Genomic DNA, 24,300 nt, shown 5'->3' with positions numbered 1-24,300 from the left:
CCAGGGTGCACTGAAGGAAGTATAGAACACATTCCCATGCGAGCTGACAAGCATCACAATGCAAGGGACTCGCCAGCTCTTTTCCCTTTGAGCCTGTGCTGAGGACGGGAGGACAGAGATGGAGGCGCAAAGAGAGGACAGTAATGGGAGGAACCTATTGTGGGGGGCGCTTGTTGCTTTCTCCAGGGGTCTCTCTGGGGCCATGTTGTCGCCTAGTCCCCACAGGACCAAGTGACTTCCCCAGAAATCTTCTGGTTCTTCTGCGGCCCTCTGTGTGGGACATGGCTTCCTCGCTGTCCTCCTCGGAGCTGGAGCCAGGGGAGGAAGCCGCAGGGCCCCCGGGCATGCTGTCCTCGCAGGACAGCTGGTGGCCCTGGCACTCATGTGTGCCCGATGACTTGAGGCTTTGGTTAAAGAAGGCAGAGGCCACGCACTCGGCCACCATCTGGTCACAGGCACAAAGCAGCTTCGCACACAGGCTCTGCCCCACACCTTAGAGGGCAAGAACAGAGTGGCAGACGTGTGACGTAGGGTGGCATGTGGCCAGCCTGCCTGCCCCTTCAGCCCTGTCCCCCCACCCACCATCTTGGAGCCTCGCGATGTCCAGCATCCGTGATCTCCCTGCTGGGAATATTCTCACTTTCCCTGGTGAACTCATACCTGTCTGTCAAGACTCCCCTTGGCACCCCCTCCTCCAGAAAAGCTTCCCTGAGCCCCCAGGGTAAAGGGAATAGCTCCCCGTGGGCTCCCATCAGATCCCGCCTGTGGCTCCTATCCCAGCAGGTTGTGTGTTAATGACATTGTGCGTGAATCATCTGTGTCTGTGTTTACCTTTCCCTCTCGCTGGATGGAGAACCTTGGTGGCAGAGCCCATGTGTTCAAGCACCTAAGGCAGTCCTTGACCCCTGTTTCCTGAGCTGGCACTCGGAAAATGTTTTTTGGACAGAACTGTTAAATATCTTACTTCCTTACTTCTCTGGGCCAGACCTTCCCCCTTTGTCAGATGGAAGTAGTTCTGGTGCAGTCTATTTTAACTTTGCCAGATAAAATATGGGATGCCTGGTTAAATGTGAATTTCAGATCAATATGTTCATATAAGTATATCCATTTGGGGCATACTTATACTAAACAATTATTTGTTGTTTATCTGAAATTCAAGTTAATGTCTTTTTTATGTGCTGGATCTAGCAACCCTACCCGATTTCGTGAATGTTTCAGTTGCATGCAGTGGGGTTGGGGATGGATATCATCCGACTCAGATGAAGTAATGCGCTTGAAGGTACTTAGATACGCCTCCTGCAAGTATCTGTTCTTACCTGTAGTTTTCAGTGAAGCTAAAGATGTGTTTGTTCTGACTTTTTTGCATCTGAACCTACCATGAAGTGTTCATCAGCCAGATTTTTTCTCAGCACGCAGACCCTCTAAATTTCCTACCCTGTTGCCCTCCAACACGAGGAAGCGAAAGGAGGGGCACGCAAACACAGGCCCGAGAGCAGAGCAGACACACACGCGAGCCTGCTCCCCTGAGCAATTCCGGGCCTCGTGTCCGGACAGCGCAGAGCAGGCCCTGCCCACAGTTCTCAGGACCCAGCACTGCGTCTGGTCCAGGACACTGCTCCGAGCTCACGGAGGGCTGACCTGGGTCCCTGGAGCCCCACAGGAGTTCAGGCCCCCTGTGAGGCTGCAGGGAGTCTGGGGCACGTGAGACCCCACGGCACGATGACAATAATCTGATCCTGTCCCTCGTGGCTCTAAACCCGCCCCGGCTCCTCGTGCCCTGACAGGATCATCTGGTGCCCATCTAGCTCCCCGCCTCACCTGCCACCGCAGCCGTCCCCCACCCCCACTTTCTGTTCTTACACTGCCAAGAGTTCCCCAAATGCCACGATTTTCCTCTTTCCACTTCCCTTGGAACATCCACACCCAGCGTGGCCATCTGGGAACCTGACAACCTCTTCTAAGATCCCTCCTCACCATCATTCTGACTCTGCTCAGTTCTCCCACCGCCGCGTCCTGCTCTGGGGGCTCAGACCCCCTCCGCAGCTCCCGGAGCCTCTGCACTCCGGTGAGCACCTTCCACCCGGGATGAGAGCAGTCACCTGCGTGACTGTCTGTCCTCCAGGCTGTGGGGGACTTGGGGCAGGGATCGTGCCTGTTCAGTGCCTTCCTAGTTCCCAGGAAAGGCGTGTGGGATAGATGAGTGAGTGAGTGAGTGCGGGAGTGGCATGGGGCTCCCGGACGTGACAGGTGCACGTGGTCCTGCACGCAAGGAGGCAGGGAGGCCCCTGCCGCTGCTGAGCGAGGGCAGAGTCCAGGCCCCACTCCTGCTCCCACCACCAACTTCTTTCTACAGTGTGACCTCGGCCTCGGCCGCCTCCTCCGTCAGGGGAGGACTCGGGGCCTCCGCACAGGATGGTTGGAAGGATTAACTCTGTTAGTCCATCTTGAGAGCTTTGGCCGGCACGTGGCAGGCACTCCATAAGCACGGGCTCTGTTGTTCCTGGTCTGCTCCTACCCAGCTCTGACTTTCGGCAGCTCTTGAACTTCCATGCCCTCAGCAGGATCAGGGAGTAAGTGTGCCTCACGGTTAAGAAAAGTATTAAATCACATTATAGACGAAAACGTGGTTGGGAAAGCATCGGGAGGCCTGAGCCATACGTGATGCTGACCTGAGTGAAGGCACAGCTCACTGAACAGGCCCGCAGCACTTACACTTGGCTGTACCGTCCACACACTCCACTGGTGACCGAGGAAGCCTCTCAAGCACGCAGCCCAGTTTCCTCACCTGCTCCAGGCAGCAGTGGTGGGAAAAACAGCACCTAAGACCAAGGAAAACCCAGCTGAGTCAGGAATTCCTACAAGGACTGCTTCTCCCACAATCCCTACAGAGAAGCCAAGCCCTCCCTTCCAGTGCACATAGGACCACCATGTATGGTTGTTTAGGTTGTGCACTGCACAAAGATGCCACATCTAAAACTGTCAGTCACACTGTATGTATATTATTATTTACAAAAAAATCTTTTTTTGTATTCTTATAATCACTTCATTGACTGCAAAGATAATGATTTGTATATTTATGCTAGTAATTTGCCAACAGATGGAACTAGTCTTGAGGAAGGGGTGCCATTTTTCGTTTACATAAAGGTACCATCAGGACTAGCAGTGACCCCACTCCCTCCAACATTTTACCTAATAGAACAGTTAATCTCACATCCATAGGGCACCCCTTTGGACCCCAGCCTTGAAAGAGGGCAGAGTAATGATCTTGAGCATAAATAAAGAACAACATCTGGCAAAGCGTCCAGCATGGAGCAAGACCTCAGTAACCATATGGGAATGAATCGGTGTCTAGACAACCCCCCAACAGGGCCTGATAAAGCCTCACAGTCTCCAGGTCCCCCAGCCGCATGGACATCCAGAGGAATCCTGTGACGGCTCCAGCCCAGAGGAGCTCCCACTCTCCCAAAATCTTCCCATCACCACTCACTCACCCCATCCTCAAATAGTTCTTACATGGCGTCAGAGGCCACAGCCAGAGCAGGGCTCTGTCATGGCTGGATGCCTTTCTGTAGAGCCTGTGCTCAGCCAAGTATCAGCTTCCCATGTTGCCAGCACCACCACTGGGTGTGGGAGCACCACCACTGTGCCTGGCACAGTGGCCAATGGCTGGAGGCCTGTGTCGGTTACAAATGGCAGTCCCACTCAGTTGTCTTCACAGCTGAGCCACACACTCTTGGTGCGTGCACCTGCCTGGGGCAGGTGGTGGTGGAAAGCTAATATCATAGTTAAAATCTAAAGTCAGCGAATAAATCAGAAATCACCTATGATCAAAATACCATTAGAAGTCACTCAAATTGCCCAAAATGTAAAGTATACATAGTTTTGAAAAGACACCCTTGCAGAAGATGAGATCAACTTGAGTAACTCTTCCTTGGTCAAGGCGATGGCTTTGTTTTAATTTCTTCCCAGTGGAGGTCAGGGAAGCCATATTGTAACTTACTTGCCTGCCCAATCAAATCTCATGTTTTTGTGAAATATGGCCAGTGGTCAGGAGCGACCCCGGTTTCTTTCCATGGGGTTCAACAGGACACAGTGACTTCTGCCTAGACTTTTACCGCTTGCTTTGTCTCACTGAGTACTCTGTCTCGGACAGTGGAGCCCACATTGTTGAACTTGCTCATGTAGACATGCTTACGATTCCACAGTGTGGTCTACACTCTGCTAGAGTAGACATATCTTCCGTGTCACCCGGTGGGAGGTAAGTTTTGAAGGTGGCCTGTGGAGCAGAGCCCCTACCTTCCTCCCCACCGGATGCCCTGCAGAGCTTGGTCGGATGGTAGGGCCAGATGGCCGTGAGCGGTGAGGGGAGAAAAGGGAGGGAGGAGGGTGGCTGGGGGAGTGACACAGCCAGCCAGACACCTGCAGGTGACGTGCCCCATGTGCCTGCCATCACTTCAGGCTGCATATTAACGACACTGGGCCTTGTCTTCTCCCTGTCTCCAGTATCTACTCCAGCTGTGGATTTTCCTTCAGCAACCCCACCATCCCAAGGGTCCTACACCTTTTGAGCGCAGAGCCCACTGGCCACGGGCTGGGACAGTCCCCACGTGTGGCCAGGCTTTACGCCTTATCAACTCTACTCTTGGAATATTCCTGCAGCTCATGTCTAGGTTGACTCCTCCACTGTTCCCCCTGTTTTGACGGCCGCATTTATGATGTTGGTGGTCTTTTGGTTGAAGTGCCCATCTCCTGCACCAGGCAGCTCCTCTGGGGATGCCAGGAGTTTCTTTCCCTCTGCTTCCTTCAGGTTTAACCATTTGTGTGTCTCCACCACCCAGCATAGTGCCTGGCACAGAGCAAAAGCTCAAGAAAGGAGGGTTGAACGCATACATAAATGAATGAATGGATTCACCAATGCACGAGGTCCCTGAAAATTTTTCCAAGAGTGGCAGATATAAAATTAAGCAGTTATACTTAAAAGTTATAGAGAAGCTGGGTCACCTGGGTGGCTCAGCTGGTTAAGTGTCCAACTCTGGGTTTCGGCTCAGGTCATGATCTCAGGGTCGTGGGATTGAGCCCCGTGTCGGGCTCCGCGCTCAGCACGGAGTCTGCTTAAGACTCTCTCTCCCTTGCCCTCTGTCCCTCCCCACTGCTCTCTCTCTCTCTCAATCTCTCTCTAAAAATAAGTAAATAAATCTTTTTTAAAAAAGTTATTAAGAAGCTAACTTTCATGTGGCCCCCTGCAGGGCAAAGACCTGGACCAAAGACCACATAGACAGGTCAGGATCTGTGTGGCTCCGCCCCTTCACCGCTGAGTGACCGTGGACAAGTCTGAGCCTCAGCTGCCCATGATGGTGAGCAGCCGTCCCGAGTCAGGCAGTGCTCTCTGTGAAGCCTGAAGCCATGCCCACTGGAGAGGAGAGTTATCACCTCCCACGGAGGGCAGCGTCAGCACCACCGGCCTGCCACCCTCACATGTCCCTACCTGTCCAGGGCATCCCTTGGCTCGCCTCGTCCTTCTTGCCCACAGTAACAGCCGTAAGATTCAAATTCTTCTGGGCATCGGGATGTCAGGCAGAAGAGCATCTCTCCGAGCTGAGGCATCACCCATGCATTGTCCCTACTTCCCAGATGCAGGAAGGTGAACCTGTCACAGGCTGATGAGAAACAGGGCTGTCAGGAGAGCAGGGACATCGGGACAGAGTTCACACCAGCAGGCAGTGATCCAGATGGGTACTGAACATCCGAGGAAATGCTGTGTCCTCACCTCCCATTGCCCTTCTGCTGGGAAAGCTGCTACGGGCTAGTCCCCCTGTCTAGCATCCCGTCTGGCATGAGTTGGCTTTCAGAGAGCCAGTCTTCCTTGCCAGGCTTCTACAGCTCCGCCCAGACTCCTGGTTAAATCCCCCTGAAGGGTGGGGGGCTGGTCAGGACCAGAGGTGCTCTTCGGCCACATGTGATTGCTGAGTAGAGTGACCATGTCCCACTGAGGCCCGGGCAGCGCCCAGCGTCCTGGAGGCATCCTGTCTGTCCTCCTAGGCCTCCTGACTCCAGCAGGTTAGCACACTCTGGGTTCGCCTTCAGAGCCCTTGATTTTTCTTTCTCTGCCCCTGCCTCTGCCCTCCTGCACCCTCCTCTCCACCCTTGTCCCCTCCTTCTCTGCCTGCAACTTTGGCCAAGCCTGGCTACAGTCCACTGTGCAGACCCCATGATCACAGGTTCAGTGGTGGGGTTGGCGGGGGGAACCAAGAAGCCAGGGGCCTTGCGAGGAGCTCCCAGCCCAGCCTCCCTCTCAAATGCTGCTTTTTCCATCACTCTGTAGTGCATGCTGTGGAGGGCTGGCCTGGTACTAACAAAGCCCTTCTCTGCGGCCATAGCTCCTTGCAGGTACAGGGCCACTAGTGGGGCCCCTGGGAAGAGGAGAGAGAAGGGGAAGGGAGTGAAAGCCCAGGTGTTTCCTTCTTTCCAACAACCTGGTGTGCACCATGCCAAGCTCTTCCCTTGGGCACCAGTAAGAGGGATGGGAGCATTAGGCCAGTGGGCCCCTTTCCCCAGCTCAGCAGCTGAGTGACCACAGGCAAGTCGGGTCCCCTCTGTGTCCCATGACCTCACCTGGCAAGGGGTGGTCCCCTCTAGTCCCACCAACATGAAGAGGTCACGGTATGACACCATGGCCTAAGGGCCTTTGTTACCAACCCATCCAGAGGATCTCAAGTCTGAGAGAGGACAGAGGCTTCTCTGCCTGCTCCCACTCACCTTTTCCAGTTGTCTCCTCCAGGCCACTTTTGATGGATGACACAGCTAAGCCCAAAGATTTTAAACCGGCGGGGACCATGGTTACTCCTTTTGTCGAGAGAACAATCTCTGCAGATCCTGAAAATGCACAACATTATGGCTCATATTCAACAAGCAGTTCAGGAAGAGGTTTGCTGATGGACACACGACCAACCCCAAATGCAGATATTTCAGAAGAACAAAGTGTTAGGATAGCATCCTCAATCTGGGCTTGCAGATCCATAGATGTTACATGAGAATTTCCAAATACTCTGTGATACAGAGAAGGAAACAATCAACAAAACTAAATGGTAGCCGATGGAATGGGAGAAGATATTTGCAAATGACATATCTGATTAAGGGCTAGTATCCAAAATCTATAAAGAACTTACCAAACTCAACACTCAAAAAACAATCCAGTTAAGAAATGGGCAGAAGACATGAATAGACATTTTCCCAAAGAAGACATCCAGATGGCCAACAGACACATGAAAAGATGCTCAACATCACTCATCATGAGGGAAATACAAATCAAAACCACAATATCACCTCACACCTGTCAGAATGGCTAAAATTAACAAGGCAGGAACAAGAGAAGTTGGCAAGGATACAGAGAAAGGGGAACCCTCTTACACTGTTGGTAGGGATGCAAACTGGTACAGCCACTCTGGAAAATAGTATGGAGGTTCCTCAAAATGTTAAAAACAGAACTACCCTATGACCCAGCAATCGCACTGTCAAAGGATACAAAAATACAGATTCAAAGGGGTATATGCACCCCAATGTTCACAGCAGCGTTATCAACGATAGCCAAACTATGGAAAGAGCCTAAATGTCCATCAGCTGATGAATGGATAAAGAAGATGTGGTATAAATACAATGAGATATTACTCAGCCACAAAAAAGAATGAAATCTTGCCATTTGCAATGACATGGATGGAACTAGAGGGTATTATGCTAAGTGAAATAAGTCAGCCAGAGAAAGACAAATACCATATGATTTCACTCATGTGGAATTTAAGAAACAAAACATGAACACAGGAGAAAGGAAAAGAAAGATAAAGAAAAGGGAGGGGAGAAAACCATAGGAGACTCTTAACTATAGAGAAGAAAACTGAGGATTGTTGGAAGGAGGTGGGTGGGGGGGTGAGCTAGTTGGGGGATGGGTACTAAGGAGGGCATTTGTGATGAGCACTGGGTGTTATATGTAAGTGATGAGTCACTGAATTCTACTCTTGAAACCGATATTACACAAGCTGAGTAGAATTTAAATAAAAATTTGAAACAAAAATAAATAAATGAAATGTGCTAAAATATTAAATAAATAAATGGAACATAAATATAACAAACACATACTCTGTGATAACGTTACATTGGACAGGAGCCCACGCTAGACCAGCTGCGTGACATCTTGCGACCACCACTGTCCCAGCCTATGTCATATTTACTACCATGAGCCTGCCATGCATGGTGTTCACAAGTGAAGAGATAAGAACGGTGGAGAAATGAAGCTAACTCCTGGTGCTCAGTAACGTAGGCAAGCACAACCCGCCTCGAGCTCCTGGGAATCCTGGAAGACCTTCTCATCGTAGTCTGAATTAAGTGCCAGGCCGTCCAGGTCTCCCTTCGCTCTGTGTCAGCCCCACCTGTTCTCTTGACCAGAGGCAGTGACACTTCCAACCCAGTCTGGTCCAGACAAAGGGAGCTTTGTAGGCTCTGCCCCACCGTCTGCAAACCCAGAGCGCTGGGAGAAGCCTGGGCATCTCAGGGGCCCCCTGACTGGCAGTCTCTCCCCAACCTGCCATATTGGTTTGCTTCATACATCCGGGCTTCCATGTCTTTGCTCAGGGCTCTATTCCCTGGGGGGTGGGAGCAGGGCTTTAGTGGCCCTGTTGTACCCTCAGTCCTCTGGGTCTAACTAACATCATGCCCCACCCCCTCTCCAGTCCCACAACAGAAACCCATGAACTGGTTCATTTCCACCATGCTCCAGACTGCTGGGAGCTGACAGACTCTTTCCTTGACCAGACTTTAGACAGGCTCCTCTGGGCCCTCTTCTCAACCAGGCCTCAAACTTGACCTATGAGAACTGCAAACTCGTGGCACAAACTATTTCATCAATGCCCTGCCCCCACACTAGGAGACTTAGACCAACCCCAGCCTGGTTTCCCTGGGATGACCCAGCCTCCCGCTTCCTCTTGACTTCCTGCCCAAGAAAGCTCAAGGCAGCCAAAGAACTTATAGCTTGAGACCCACACTGACCCAACACCTGCCTTGCCTAAGTTTTCAGAAAACAGCCCCCATCCCCTTTTTGGGATTTTCCCCTCCCCTGATTCTGCCAGACTTCCGGCTTATTGTCCACCCTCCCATTTTCCCTCTAAAAGGCTCAGTCATCTCCATACAGATCAGAGGTGAACATGGTTACCCTGGAGTCTCTCTTCCCCGCTACGGAAACCTGAGTAAAATCTTTCTTTCCACCTTTAACAAACACCTGGCTCTGTTTCTTTTTGAGTAAACTCACCCAGTCAGTGGAGTGGAGTGGGTAGAACCCAGTTTTAGAGGTAAGGAAATCTGAGTGTGCATTTTAGCTCAGCCACATACTAGCTATGTGATCTTGGGCAAATCACTAGCCTCTCTCAGTCTTGATTCCCCCATTTGTAAAACTATATTAATAATACCTGTTTTGGTGTTTGAATAATCCTTCTAGCTAAATGCCTAGGAAGGAGGGAAGAGTCAAGACCAGCCATTAGAATCACTCAGTGAGTGTGAAGACACATCTGATCTGGGGTGAAGACTCCAGGCGGAAAACTCGACAAGCAGAAAGAGCCCCAGAAGTCCGTGTGTGCTCTCTGCTGAGTCTGAGTGTCCTTCTAGAAGCCCTCACCCTCTGAGCAAGAACTCTCTGGATTCTTGGTGCTAATCAAATGTGAGACCCCCCACCTCATCCCCTTAGATGAGGGCATGCAGCATTCATCACTCTTCCTGAATGGCTGCCCCATTTGGGGAACAGATTCCTCTTGCCCTCGCACCCCCAGCCTGAGAAGGTCACTGTGCACCTGAGGGCAAAGTTGGCCCAAGTCTCAATGCCCTTAGTGCTGACACTGGTGACCCATCTCCCTAAATTCAGTTAAGATATGGGAATTCTGTCCAGGCCTGGTCCAAAGCTCCCAGAGTGAGAGGCCAGCCCAGCTCGGATACAAAAAGCATGACTTTCAATTTTCATCAGAGAGGAGAAGGGGGAGAAATGAGCTACTGTGGGTTTTTTCTATTAACATGGTAGAGGTTTTTGTCCACTTGCTTTTAAATAATAGTAGGCAGTATCAGCCATGGGATACAAGTATGAGGGTAAGTTGTTTCGAATTTTCTCTAGGGCAATTTGGCAACATATGGATACATACATATTGTATGGATACACATAATGGTTACACCCTCAGTAATTCAATTTCTAGGAATTTACTGTGACAAATTAATCAGAAGTGGATGGGTATAAAGTGTATATCTATTATTGATAAGAACAAATGTTAGGGCGCCTGGGTGGCTCAGTTGGTTAAGCGACTGCCTTCGGCTCAGGTCATGATCCTGGAGTCCCTGGATCGAGTCCCGCATCGGGCTCCCTGCTCGGCAGGGAGCCTGCTTCTCCCTCTGACCCTCCCCCTTCTCATGTGCTCTGTCTCTCTCATTCTCTCTGTCTCAAATAAATAAATAAAATATTTAAAAAAAAAAAAAAAAAGAACAAATGTTAGAAATAATTGGTTAAATGCATTATGGTATTCCACACCAGAAACTATGGTATAGCCACCACTAAAAATCATGTTATAGAAAGATATTTAATGTCAGGGAATATCATCTCATTTTTTAAGTGATACAGCTCGGACTGCAAAGCCGTGGTGCCAAGCGATCTCAAATGCATTTTAATTACATTCATGGATATGTTCGGGCAGGTGGGAGATGTCAGAAGGGAGCACCTTCAGATAGTAAAAGTGGCTGTCTGTATAACGTGGAAGTACAGGGGATTGAAATAGAAAACAAAACACAGTTTTCTATATTTTTCTAAATGTGTCTCTTTATCAGGTAGGGTTCCATTTCTTCCTACTAATGAATCTACCTTTTAACTTCATTTGTCTACTTTGGGGGTGGGGACAGCATAAAAGTAAATTAGTCTCAATGATTCTTCCGTGTTTTAGAACACACTTGAGCTCATAAACGGATAGGGACAGCCATTATCCGCAGGCTGGAGAAGCCGAGTGTGCTTACCTGGAGGGGATGTGGTCCTAGTGGCTTCCGTGTCTTTCTGGTCTTGGCCCGCTTCTGCCCACAACAGAAGAGAGACAGGGTGAGTGTTGACCCCAGCCTGTCCCACCTTGGTATCCGGGAGCAGTTCCCATCCCATGGGCACAGGAGGCAACATTGCTCCGTGCCTCGTCACCTCCCAGGGGAGCTGGTGATGGCAGGGTCACCGCTAAGACAAAGAGGCTGCCATCCCCAGACACAGACGTGCTGGCAAAGGCAGCTGCTGCCTGCTGGGCTAGAAGCAGGTGCATCTTTGAAATACTTTAGGAAAGCAGACTTCTCTGGAGTTTAAACAAAAAAAATTTTTTTTAATCACATATTTTTGAACAAAGAGAAACAAGGCAGCAGAATTGTGGATTCTAGTTCCCTGCTCTGTGGCTCCCAAAAGACTGCTGAGCCCTGGTTCTTGGTAAAACGAGTCCGTTATTGTTTAACCATTATTAGGCTCCTACTATGCTGTAGACTGAATGTCTGTGTTTCCCCAAAATTCATGTGTTGGAACCTAATCCCCAGTGGGATGGTCTTGGGGGCTTTTGGAGGGTGATTAGGTCATGAGGGTAGAGCCTTCATGAATGGAATTCATGCCCTTATGAAAGAGCCCCCACAGAGCTCCCTGGCTCCTTCCACCCTGTGGGGACACAGCAAGATGGTGGTTATCTATGAACCAGGAAGTGGGCCTCACCCAACTTGACCATGCTGGTGTCTTGAGCTTGGACTTCCAGCCTCTAGAAACCATGAGAGAGAAATTGTGTTGTTCACAGATGACTCAGTCTGTGATATTTTGTTGTAGCAGCTAGAACGGACAAAGACATACTACATGCCAGATACAGCATTAAGCGCTTGGTTTGTACCAACTCAACAACCACCTCACCCTCATTCAGAGCTGAGAAAGGGGACACACAGAGAACACAGGTCACTTGTTCTAGGTCATGGAGCTAGGAAGTGGCAGAATGCAAACCTAGGGCTATAGCTGACAGTCCTAACCACTGAGCTGGGCTGCTACTTCTCTTCTGACCATACCACAGAGAGCTAGCGATGGTAACTCCAACAGGCTTGGGGAAGGAAGGACCTGCCTTAAATTCAATGTGTCAAAGATCAAGATTATGATGGTATTCTGTGGAAATCGGGCTTAGAGGTTGACTGTTGATGTGGACATACAAAAGTGCGCCAGCAAAGAGATAGAACCTCAAAGGTTCTAAACCAAGCAGATGGTTCTCTTCAAAGCAAAATGCTCAGGTTCAGAACTAACAGAATCCTATGCCCTATTACCCCAGGCAAACAACTGCTTCTTAGGGTGCCTCCTTTATCTGTCAAATGGGCCTCCTAGGACCAGGGGGAGAATTCAGAGGCTATATGGAGGGGCTTAGGAATACGCCAGCCCACCAAGGTCCTCCCTGGTGTCCCTGCCTCTTAATCGAGGAATCCATTTGTTTATCTCTTCATTCTTAGTAATTGGTAAATGGTTATTATGAGTGATTTATGCTTATTAATAAAGAATCCATGGTTATTCATCACCACAAGCAAAGTAAATGGTTAGGTCACTTCTGATGACATCCTTGCCTAGATGTTTTCAGGTGCAAGGCTGTTCCCCATAAGTCACTACCATATCATGGAGACAAAACCAGTCTTGCAGCCCGAGGACAGGTTCAAGACCAGTCCAGCTGGTCTCATGATGGACCATCTGTAACTTTTAACCTCCCAGAGCCTCCGTGTCCTCCATCATCTGAAAAATAGGTCTACTGGTATTTCTTCCAAGCCTGTCAAAGAGTGGTCATCAGAACTGAACATGTGTATTGAGAAGGCATGTCTCCACTGGATTCCGTGCTGTGCTCCTATGGAGTCTGCCCTGCTTACTTGTCCTGGAGGGACTGGTCAGTGGGCAGCACTGGTCCCAGTAGCCACTGTGGAAAGAAACCACTCTACTTCAATTGTCCACCCAACTCAGCACATAAGCCAGGCAGGGATCCCCTGCAAACAAGACAGCTTTCGGACTGGGGGGCCCAGGAGAGAAAGCTCATGGCAGTCTGATCAGGAACATTAATTGACACATTGGTCCTGATTCAGTGACAAGGAGTCAGATTAGCATCAGGCCTATGTTTGGGTGAAGAGACCTCTCTCTGGGAGAAAGGGCCATCATGTCCCCCCTTGCTGGAGCAAGTCCACGGGGGAGGGAGTTCAGTCTAGCGGTAAAGACAGACGTGGTGGAGGCCTCGAGCCCCAGCCCTGCCACCCAGCTCCCAGTCTTGGACCATTTCTTTCTCCAACTCCATGTACCATCTCAGTGTGGAGGTTATGGAAATGATTTCACAGGGTTGTGGGAGCAAGAAATGAGATCACATATTTTAAACAAGTTGTCCAGTGTCCTGCATGTGACTCGAGAGTGCATTGTTGTGTTTTACCACCACACCAGAATTTCTGAAGAAGATGCTGGTCCAGAATCTTCCCATGTTCTCTCTCATTTAATCCCCTGCCACCCTGAAGGACAGATATAACCATCCCTTTCCAGAGGTTGGTACACCATGGCCTAGACCTCTAGCTGTTTTTGTAAATGAAGCTTCAGATGAACATAGGCACACCCCCCCAGTTACGGATTGTCTATGGCTGCTGTCTCACTACAATGGCAAACTTGGGTCATTGTGACAGAGACCATATGGCCCACAAAGCCCCAAATTTTTACTCTCTGGCCCAGTACAGAAAAAAAAATTGCCAATCCCTGCTGTCTGAAATGAAGAAACTGAAGCTTTGAGAGGTCGAACCATGCTTCCAGAGTCCTGTAGCTGAAAAGTGGGAGAGCCAGGATTCCATCCCAAAGCTGCCTGAGTCCAAAACATAATTGTTTCATTCCACCATGGTAAGAACAATCACGAGCCCTATACCTTTTTCCTTCGTAACTGATGTTTGTGCCTGCATTCAGGCTGCCTCCTTTTCTGGAGGGCATTTGTGGGCACTGCTAGGTCGTGGGTGTGAGTGCATGTGTGTTGGGAGATAAATTTGTCCTCAGTTTAGGATGGAAGTGGCCCCTGTCAATCCTGCTGGGAATGGTTGCTGTGTGGGCAGGGCGCGTGGTGAAGCTTCGGCTTGGAGTAGGTGCCATTTCTTCTTTTTTCTAGACCTGCTGTCCAAGGCACAGGCTGTCCGGGAGCTGTCGGGGATGTGATGCCCTTGGACATGGAGGACAGCCAGGAAGGAGCTGCACCAAGAGCGTCTGCTTCTGTTCTCATAGCAGGAGCCAAGAAGAGCGATAACACACACTTCTGGGGAGGTGGTTGTGCAGAGGGATCTCCCTGAGGCATAAGGTTGCCAAATTTGGCAAATAAAAATACAGGATGCCTAGTTAAATTTAGATTTCACATGAACAACCAATCACCTTTTAGTATAAGTATATCCCATGCAAATTCTGGGGCATACTTATACTAAAAAAAGTATTTGTTGTTCATTGAAAAGCAACTTCAGATGGTTGAGGGTGAATATCCTGCATCTGACAATTCTACTGAAGTGGGAGTAGGGATGTGGGAGAAAGCAGAGCATAGAGGGGAGCGATCGGGGGGGTCAGGAGGAACTGAGATTGGCTCTGGAATGATCTTGGGGCAGTTTCAGTGCAAACCTGGGCAAGGGGCATTTTAGGGAAGCTAATTCCAGCCAGTAGGCAGATGGTATGATCAAAACGTGGGTATTTGGATTACACACTGGCCGCCTTGTGCTCACCTGCTCCTGAAAGGGCCATTGCACTGGTGTTCGTGGGCTCCACGGGAACCACTGAAAAAGAAAGCTCCCAAATCAGTGCCTGCTGGAACCGAGTGTCTAAACCAAGTACCACGAGTCCCAAAGGACAAGCTGAGACTGCTGGACCAAGGGAGGAAGGGGGCTATGAGCGGTGTTGCCAGAAAAGGGCTGCTGGTTCTGTCTTAGGCTTCCCTTGCCCCTCGTACATCTCCTGGGGCGCAGGCTGCCCAGCAGGACCTTGGCTCAGGAGGGACTCCAGCCAGTTCCGGCTTCTGGCCAGGGAGGTGACACTAGCAGACCCAGGCTGTGGCAATGAAAGGTCTGCAGACCCCGAGGGTTTGTGGCTGTGGAACAGGACATCCCTACTTGGGAAGACCTCTGTTCCAAAGGGAACCAGATGGCACAGAAAAAAGAGCGCCAGACTCAGAAGATACATAGAGATAGGACACGCACACACACTCCTACTCACACATGTACACACTCCCACAGCCCTGTGCACACGCACACTCATGCATGTGGACGCACTGGTATCAGCTTCTTAACAAAGGCTGCAGCACTGGGAAGGAGACCTCAGCCCCAGGGAAGGAGGGGTGCTCTGCCAACGTGTACCTGGAACTTTCCGTTGGGACTGAGAGATCGTGCGAACACTGGTGAACAAGGAATAACAGGCAGAAGCTGAACTCTCGCATTTCCCATAAGATGCATGTTTTAGAGTAGGAATGATCACTTGCTTATTTCAGTAGACAGATATTAAGAGCCCACCCTGTCTTGAAAGGAGGCACACAGAAAACAGCCTCCCCTTCAAGGAGCCTCCATCTGGGTCCAGGCTGCCCTTTCTGCCGTAGGTTCTGGAAGGTAGAGGAGGGAGGCAGCTGGTCTGCTCCCAGGTGACCTCAATGGCCAGGAGCTCACCCAGCCGAGAGAGGCCTTTCTCTGTCATATCATTAGACCTGGTCCCGGTCACACCGCACACCAGGGCCCTGACCATAGAGCAAGAGAGAAAGAATTGGGGTCTACCTCTTAACTGGATTAAATGCTCACCTGTCCACGTAACAAAGAACAGTGTTGGCAGGAGGGCCATTTGCTATTGGATGTGTGAACTGGGTTTATCAGAAGTAATTGTGTCCCCTGGCCAGAGAAAGGCCGAGATCTAGCCAGTGCCATGGGTCACTCCAGCAGGCCCCGTGGAGGGGTGCTCCCTCTGTGGTCTGGCCCCCGTGGTCCAAGTAAAAGCAGCTTCCCTGGGAGACCTTACCTCTGGGCAGAAGCGTCGTCAGCTCTTCCGTGCTGGTTGTCTCTGCAAAGAGACACATTGGAAAGCCTGTTTAGAGCAGCGGGTCTGGGGGCTGTCAGAAGGTGCTGGACTGGCTTCTGAAGAAACAGCAACTGCTGCTCCCGTAGCAGCTCCCGCCCCAGATGGTCAGCCCCACCGCTGATGCAGGGCCCGGTTCTTCCCACCTGGAGGCTGAGCCAGACAGAAGGAAGTGTCCAGATGGTGCAGGGAAGAGTTGATCCTGGACTGAGCTAAGCATTCTATGGCAGCCTTGTTGCAGGTACACAGCAGGTGCTCACAAGGGTCCCCGGACTCTGTGCACAGAGCAAGGGCAGAGCAGATTGGAAAATCTCATTTGGGATCCCGAGAGGTAATGCAAGCTCCCAGACTGGCCCCGATCTGCCCACCGAGGCCCCACTCCTCCTGCAGGCGTCCTCCTGTCATCCACCTTGGCTCCGTGAGCTGCAGCGGCGTAGGCCCAACCTGGGAGGGGTGCCCGCTCCGTTTCTCACACTCACACCCGACCCGTCGGGCCATCCTATTGGCTCTACTTTTGACCTGTCTAGAGTGTGACCACATGTCCCCACCTCCACGCCACTACCCTGGGCTTAGCCCCCATCAGCTCGTGCCTGAGTTATCTCAGTGGCCTTCCCCCCCACCCGCTCCTGTCTGCTCTCATGGAGGAGCCAGAACAAGGTGTTCAAGACTCAGGGCAAACCATGTCTTTTTTGGGGTTCAGAACCCTGCGACGACTTCCCAATCTATGGAAAAGCTGCTGTTCCTGTTCTCTTTCCTCCCTCATCACCCCTTTCTGACTGACTGGCCTGTCTCCCAAGCACGCCGGGCACCTTGAGCCTGGGGGTGCACGCACCTCCCAGATAGCCGCCAGCTTGCTTCTCCCCCACGCCTCAGTCTTTGCTCTGTGGGCATCTCCTCGGGGAGGCTTCTCTGCCCAGCCCTCCCTATGCCTTTCCCCTGCTTTATTTCCCTCCATGGCTCTTGTCACTGTTTAACGTACTCTAGCACTTTGATATTTTCAGTGTCTGGCCGCCAGGAGGAGATTTCAAAAGGTCAGGATATCCCCAATATCTAGACGATTGTCTTGCACTTGGTGTAGGTGTTCAGTATGCATCTGCTGGATGGATGGATGGATGGATGGATGGATGGATGGATGGATGGATGGATGGTGCTTTCCCTGTCCACCGTGTAGTGATTTATGCCCATGCATCTCCTCACCTCTTTCCTGATGTGCCATACTTCAGCCAGTCCTCTCTACCTGGTCTTTGGGGTCAGTTGAACCTGGGCTCAAACCCTGACTCTACCACTTAGCAGCTTATGTGACTTTGGGCAAGTTATTTAATTTCTCTGAGCTTTCCTGTCCTTATCCGAAAACTGGGAATAGTGACCCCATCTCATAAGATTGTTGGGACAATTATATCTGCTGGGTATAAAGCCTATGGCACATAGTAGGTGCTCATAAAGGGCGGCTGTCATAGAGCACCCCCAAGGTGCCATGCACCTCTTCTCTCTGTGCCTTTGTCTCTTCTAATTCTTCTGCCAGCATTGCCCAGAGACGCGAGATAAAATCCCTGGAGAGTAAGGTGGAGAGCTGAGATTTGCATCAACACATGTCTGATTCTTACAAACAGCAGCAACCACAAACCTAATTCATCCATCCCTGCCTCTCTTCTACTTCCAACCCTGACTTCTTCACGTAGGCCAGTCCCTGTGTTAACTGTTCTACATTTAGCACTGTTTCCATTTAACAAGTGTAACACTGTTTTACACTTAAGCATTGTTTAATTTTTATGAGAAATCTCTGAAGCAGGTTTTCTCCTCCCCATGTAGAGGCTGCCACTTGTTGAGTACCTGCTCCCGTTTCACACAATGTATCAGTAGAAAGCCAGCTGCCTCCCCAGGCTCCCAGGGTTGCTACACTATAAAACTGTAAATCAAATAACCTGCCCACAAAAAGCATTTATTGTGCATGTACTCCTTGCAAGGTACAGATGCCAGAGATCTAGGCCTCGTGGGGCTTGGAGTATAGGTGATGATGTCCTCAATGGTGGTGATGATGAGGGGGGGCCCTTGGAGCCCTGGGTCTGGTCCAGGCCTGGGATTCTTGAACTGCCTGTCATTTCTCAGCCCAGCCCCCGGGGACACCTGGAGATGCTCACCACATGTGATCCTCTTGCTGACGCAGTTGACATCTGTGCTGAGCTTGGCAGGGTCTTGGAGACAGTCCATCTCAGCGGCCTCTTCAAAGCACCTGCGGTGCTGGAAGCAGCAGCTGGGGCAGGTAGGGGAGGTCAAGGTGAGAGCGTGGGGGAGGGTGAAGAGAGGGGAGTCTGTGATTATTGTGTCTCTGGATGATTCCTGGCAGTGACCTGTTTCAAATAGTGCTCTCATGCATACACACACACACACACACACACACACACACACACACACACACACACTATTTGAGTTATTTCACCTACACAGCAGGCGCTATTATCATTATGAGCATTTACACCCATTCGGACTGAGACGCATAGTGCTCAATAACTTGCCAAGGTCAAAGTTGATCACAGAGCGAGGCTGACGCTAAAATGGGAGTCAGGAGGCTCTTGCAGTGCACACATGAGGTCAGTGGAGACCAATGTAAAAGAGAAAAAATATACAGACAGGTGATGGCCTTGGACAAGCTACTAACTTTCTCAAATTACCTAACTCAAGAATTTTTGGAGATTCAAGAAAACATCTATATAGATCCTGCCCTGAGGTAGGCACTCAATAAATGATAGCAATTATTCTTTGAATCTGGTGTGCAGGTTCAAGGTGGAAATGGCCAGCCCTCCAGATGTTTTGAAATCCACACCCCCAACAACTGAACTGTGTACAGTCATAGAAATTGGGTGTGGCTCATTATCCTGCCGGTTTGGGGCCATCAGTAGTTTCATCATTCAGACAGTGAATTACTGCTTCATTTCTTTGACTTCCAGGTTGACAAGGTATTCTAATAATTAGAGGAAGTGGTAAGGGAGGACCTGAAAGGTAAAATTCCCAGAAACCATCCTGACGCTCTGCTGCATTCAGGATCACACTCTCTCTTTCTGAACGTCAATGAGCTGAGTGCCGGGAGGCAGTTTGCTCATGGTCCCAAAGATGGGAAATACCCTTCTTATCCAGAGGCAACTTACACCTTCCCTTGGAGATGTGGAAAGGGGAGAGATCTATTGCTTGATTCCAAAGCCATTATCCCTGATCAATCAAGGATATCTCCCTTTTTATTTAATTAACTAATTAACTTGAAAAGCAATTGGGGGTTGACTGCCTAGTGTGAGTTAATTTACCCCGTGCTGTGGTCCATGCTGAGGGTGCAAAGAAATAACATGGTGCAGACCCCCCTTAGAGGACATTGGGTGGAGCAGGAGACCGTGTGCATGCGCTGTCCCAGCCCTACTGCGACTGCTACTATGACTGTTACTACCACTGTCATCACTACCTACCATAGCCCTACTATTCCTGTTACCGTTGCAACCAATCACTAATACTCTCAGTAAGTAAACTCAATGAGCCAGGGAGAGTCCCAGTCACTGTACTGTGTACTTGGTCATTTAATCCTAAATAATAATTCTATAAAGAAGGTATTATCACTTCCTCCATTTTACAGAGGAAGAAACTGGAACACAAAGAAATGACGTAACTCGCCCAGGGGTCACCCCATCCATAAGGAGCAGAGAGCCGGAATTACAGGGTCATAGGTTACACGCCTTAACACACAGATTCTACCCAATTTTCCCAACTGACCCTCCCAGTGTCAGTATCTGTTTATCAGATCCTTGCTGACACTCAATGCTTCTCAGATTTTAAATTTTATTGCCAGTCTGATGTGTAAAAGTGGATATCTTGTGTTAATTTCCCTCCCTGTGTGTAGGGAGGGCACATATCTTTACCGACTCCTCATACCTTCTCTGTATTCCCCGCTAGCTGTTTAGCTCTTTGAGGCAGGGATAGTATTCTGCTTATATTAAGCACAGTGTTCAAATGTTATTGGAGCACGTTTGTGGAAAATTAAACAGAAACCTTCATAGTTGCTTTACCCCTGGTGGCCAGGACTGTCTGAATAAAGAATAATTTTCTTATGTTTAAGAGTCACCTGGGAGCTTGTTTGAAATTCAGACTTCCAGGGTCTAGCTAAAGGTGGTCTGAGTCAGTAGGTCTGGGATGGGTCCCTGGAATCTACATTTTAGCAAGCATCCAGGTGGTTCTCATACCTGTAGACCCAACTTGGAGAAACACTACACGGAAATTCTGCATATCAGACACATACAGGATCTTGACAACTCCCCAGGATGTGAGACAATCACAGAATACGTCACAGTTTAAAGGCGAGGCAGCCAGTCACCCCACAGGTAAGGAGAATCAAGACAAGACAAGAAAGCTTTCCATATCTGGGCTCTGCCCAGGTACCAGCCAGGCCTCTGACAGCTCACCTGTGGGTGTGGCTCACCTGTCAGTCTCGTCCACAGGCGGCCCCTCCATCTCAAACCGGCAGGCACAGCCGTAGTCCTCGAAGTCCCGGGGGCAGAGACTGGCCACACACTTCATAGCACTCACGAACTGGAGCAGCGCAGGGAAGTTGGTGAAGACAGCCTGCAGCCAGGTGAAGTGGGAGCCCAGGCAGTCTGCGGGGAGAGGACAGCGGGGAGGGGACTGGGAACCAGGGTCAAGGAAGGAGCCCCTGTGCCTGGGACTTCCCACACCTCAGCAACCTACTAAGCCCCTACTGTATACTCACAACTGTTCTGAACAATTGAAGGGAGGTGGGTTTATAAGCCATGGCCCCTGTTGGTTGTCCCCGTAACAAACAGTCATTTAATCCTTCTCCCTTACCAACAAAGCTGAAAGGGACTCAGGGGAGGTGAGCTTCCTCCCTAAGTCCCTGTGGATGTTTGACACTTGCTCATTCTCAGCTGGTCATGCTAATCCCAGGTTCCATGACAGTGAGTGGCCTGGGACTGAGCACGTGATCCAGATCTGGCCAGAAAAACTGAAGAGGAAGTCTGTTAGAGGTTTTTGGGAATTATTTCTTTCATAATAAAGAATGCAGGCATGTAGGGACGCCTGGGTGTCTCAGTCGTTAAGCGTCTGCCTTCGGCTCAGGTCATGATCCCAGGGTCCTGGGATCGAGCCCCGCAACGGGCTCCCTGCTCCACGGGAAGCCTGCTTCTCCCTCTCCCACTCCCCCTGCTTGTGTTCCCTCTCTCGCTGTCTGTCTCTGTCAAATAAATAAATAAAATCTTAAAAAAAAAAAAAAGAGAGAATGCAGGCATGTAAAGAGATCCTTTTGATCTACACTTTTCTCCTTCCTTAAATATGGGTAAGAATATGCTGGCCAGGACTGCAGCAACCACTTTGCCACCATGAGGCCTGAAGTCTAAAGTTGAAGAGCCAGTAAGCTTAGTTATAGCGGCGGGGAGAGAATGAAGCTGCTGGGTCGCTAATACCTGTGCTAAGCTCCTGCACCCATCCTGGTGCTTTCAGCTTTGGTGAGCTAATTAAATGTCTTTGTTATTTAAGTCACTATGAGTCTGCTGAATGGATCCCAAATGATAGTCTCCCAGCACTGGGGAACTGTAATCCAGTGCAGGAAGAGAAGGGATATAGACACTAATAATTTGGGGCCCCTACTATGTGCCAGAAATTGTGCTAGATGCTTAAAATAGAATAATGGTTAAGATTGCTAGTGAGTCACACTTTAGAAAGCATTCACTTGGTCCATCACCGCATAAACTTCATGTTAATCCTGCAGGGCAGATGCTATTCTGTCACTTCTATTTCACAGATAGAGAAACTGAAGGTCAGAGATCTGCCTGAGGTATCAACCAGTGGTAATGATTTGCCCTAAACAAGAATGCTCCTGTAAACAAAATTGGCAAGAGAACGATTTCCAGTTTTTGTTTTGTTTTGTTTTTGATTTTTACTTTAAGCTGCATGCTCACCCTCCCCTTTCTCCGCCTTTCTGATCAGAGGACTGTTAAGTGCTAACAGGGTGACCCCACAGCCCTGATTCTAATGCACGGGGTCACCCACAGGGAAGCTTGGGGAGGTCAAAGAGTGGTCTGCGAGGACTAGTTTCACCCAAACTATTCTAGTTTTTCCTACCCCCATTCAAACTTCCTTTCCCATGTTTTGTTTCCACATAGCCTAATCAGAAAAATGAAGAAATAATTCTGTACTGAAGGAAAAAGCCACTCTAAGGCTTGTGTGTGTTTATATAAATATTCATTTTCACTCAAAAACATACGGGGCACCCACACTTAGTCACCTACATATTTTCAGTGCCGTCCTCTGGCAAGCATGGTCTAATCCAAGAGCAGTTCAGCGCTCCTTGCTTCTGTCAATCCTGTGATAGCCTTATTTTGGGGCTACTTCTAGAAAACAATGATGGGAACCATCATGGTGCCTGGCAATCGCTGGTCACATGATAGCTACCTAATTGAGAAATGGAATACTTGACAATCTTTGGGATTCTTAGGCTTTATGTATGTATATTTTATCATGTATATTTAGTAGTTGGGGAGAGAAAAATCCAACAACTTTGGTGGAGGGCACTCAGCTCTGGACACAGAAGAGAGCTCCCTCCTTCTTGGCATGTCATGTAACTCCCCTCAGTCCCTCCCCTGTCCAACAGGGGTACCTTTCCCTTCCTGGCCAGGTTGTGGTGTGGTCAGGACTAAGGAAGTAAGGACTATGAAGGCGCCTGGCAGCTTGGTGACTCATCTTGCAGTAAAAGACACCACTACTTTCTGGATCACACAGCTCAGAGCTTGCTGGGGTGGTGGGAGCAGGGGAGCCCCAGGCCCAGTAGTTTGCTTAGATTTCCCACACTCACCCCATGCCCTTACACCTGGTGGATAGAAGCACCTTGGCATTTAACTTACCAAAAATGTCGGCCACACTTTCCACATTTTTAAACACCCCAGGGAAGGATGTGATATCTAAGTGGAAGGTAGAGAAAACAAATCAGAGAGCTCTGGTTTCTCCCCTTCCCCTGCCCTGCCTCCTCGCCCTGCCCCACCCCTGTGAAGAGCAAGCAAAACCCTTTCTCTTTCTCTAAGGATAGATTTGACCTTGGACTAACTTTCTAGTAACACGGGTTACCATGGAGACCCAAGAAGATGAGACGGGAACTGTGTTACCAGGCAACATTGCTCGGTGGTACAAAAGACCCTGGATGATAAGGTGTATCTGGACTTGGCAAGGACCATGGGTGAACTATAAATACCTGGTGGGAAGTCATTGTCTGGGGGCTCCCTCAGTGTGATAACTCTTGCAACTGAAGCATGTTTTTTCTGGGCATCCCAGAAATTATACCTATGGAACTGTTACTAGAGATACTAGTTCTAATGCAGACTGAAGCTTCTAGGCCAGGGCAGGTCCTGTGGCTGCTTCATGTGAGTCCCATTCCCTTGTACCTGAGCTGCTCCCTGGGGGCTCCAGGGAGATGTGGGGATCACCCCTGGGGCTACTCTCCTTGAAAAGGAATGACTGGCATGGCCTGATGGCACACGGGGCTTCCTGGCCTTGATCCTTCCAAGTGCCAAGTGTGGCCTTTGAGTCTTAACATCTACTAGAGGTTCTCTTTGGCCTGGGCATTGCCCTTCCCATGGGGGTGATGGCATTTTGAGAGAGGTCAGATGGTCATCTGGGTCTGGGTGGGACTGATCACTTTGTTTGCATGGGCTCATGCACAAAGAACTTGGTGACTCAGCTCACCTCTCTGCAAGGTGGGAAATGAATCTTAAATTCTGGGCCAACGTGACCAGCTGGTTCACTATGCATCATGGTCTTCAGCAGTACCCAGCTAGGAACCCACCTGAGAAATCTTCACAATCTATCACCAGGAAAACCTCCCCTTCCCAAAGGAACAATTATGGGTCCTCTTTTCTTATCGGTAGAGCTCTGGAATACCTTTTCTTTCTCTTTTTGTCTTACCTTCTAGAAGGCTCAGAGCTCAATTTGAAGCTAAAATATTGTGACCATATAACCCTCACGATCAGCCCATTTATTTCCATCCCCTGTTCCCTTTTCAGCTAACCTTCATTTGATGGAAGTTGTAATATTTTGTCTCCAAGGAGAGAGCAGAGGTGGGTCAGACACAGGGGAGACTGCGGGGGTGGGGGGAGGCTTTTGAGTCTTATTTGAATCGCTTTGCCTACAAGAGCCCCAGCAGTGAGTGGTATATTCAGAAG

At 49.8% G+C, this 24,300-nt stretch overlaps 1 protein-coding gene across 1 annotated transcript in view; it reads right to left on the bottom strand.

Annotated features, from left to right (window-relative positions):
• The window catches only part of OC90 (otoconin 90), a 29,689-nt gene continuing 5,389 nt past the window's right edge, over nt 1-24,300 (bottom strand). The window contains exons 3-13 of the mRNA XM_078071670.1: nt 22,990-23,046; nt 20,556-20,730; nt 18,238-18,350; nt 16,246-16,374; nt 16,043-16,084; nt 14,770-14,820; nt 11,029-11,082; nt 6,757-6,873; nt 5,486-5,657; nt 2,713-2,819; nt 1-492 (exon numbers count right to left, since the gene is read on the bottom strand). Coding sequence (XP_077927796.1) covers nt 155-492; nt 2,713-2,819; nt 5,486-5,657; nt 6,757-6,873; nt 11,029-11,082; nt 14,770-14,820; nt 16,043-16,084; nt 16,246-16,374; nt 18,238-18,350; nt 20,556-20,730; nt 22,990-23,046 — 1,355 coding nt within the window. The 3' untranslated portion in view covers nt 1-154. The remainder of the gene's footprint in view (nt 493-2,712; nt 2,820-5,485; nt 5,658-6,756; nt 6,874-11,028; nt 11,083-14,769; nt 14,821-16,042; nt 16,085-16,245; nt 16,375-18,237; nt 18,351-20,555; nt 20,731-22,989; nt 23,047-24,300) is intronic.

This window comes from Halichoerus grypus, chromosome 5, assembly GCF_964656455.1.
Source record: "Halichoerus grypus chromosome 5, mHalGry1.hap1.1, whole genome shotgun sequence".
Classification (NCBI taxonomy): Eukaryota; Metazoa; Chordata; class Mammalia; order Carnivora; family Phocidae; genus Halichoerus; species Halichoerus grypus.
Note: the sequence above shows the minus strand (reverse complement) of the source record. Positions and strands in the feature narration are given on the sequence as shown.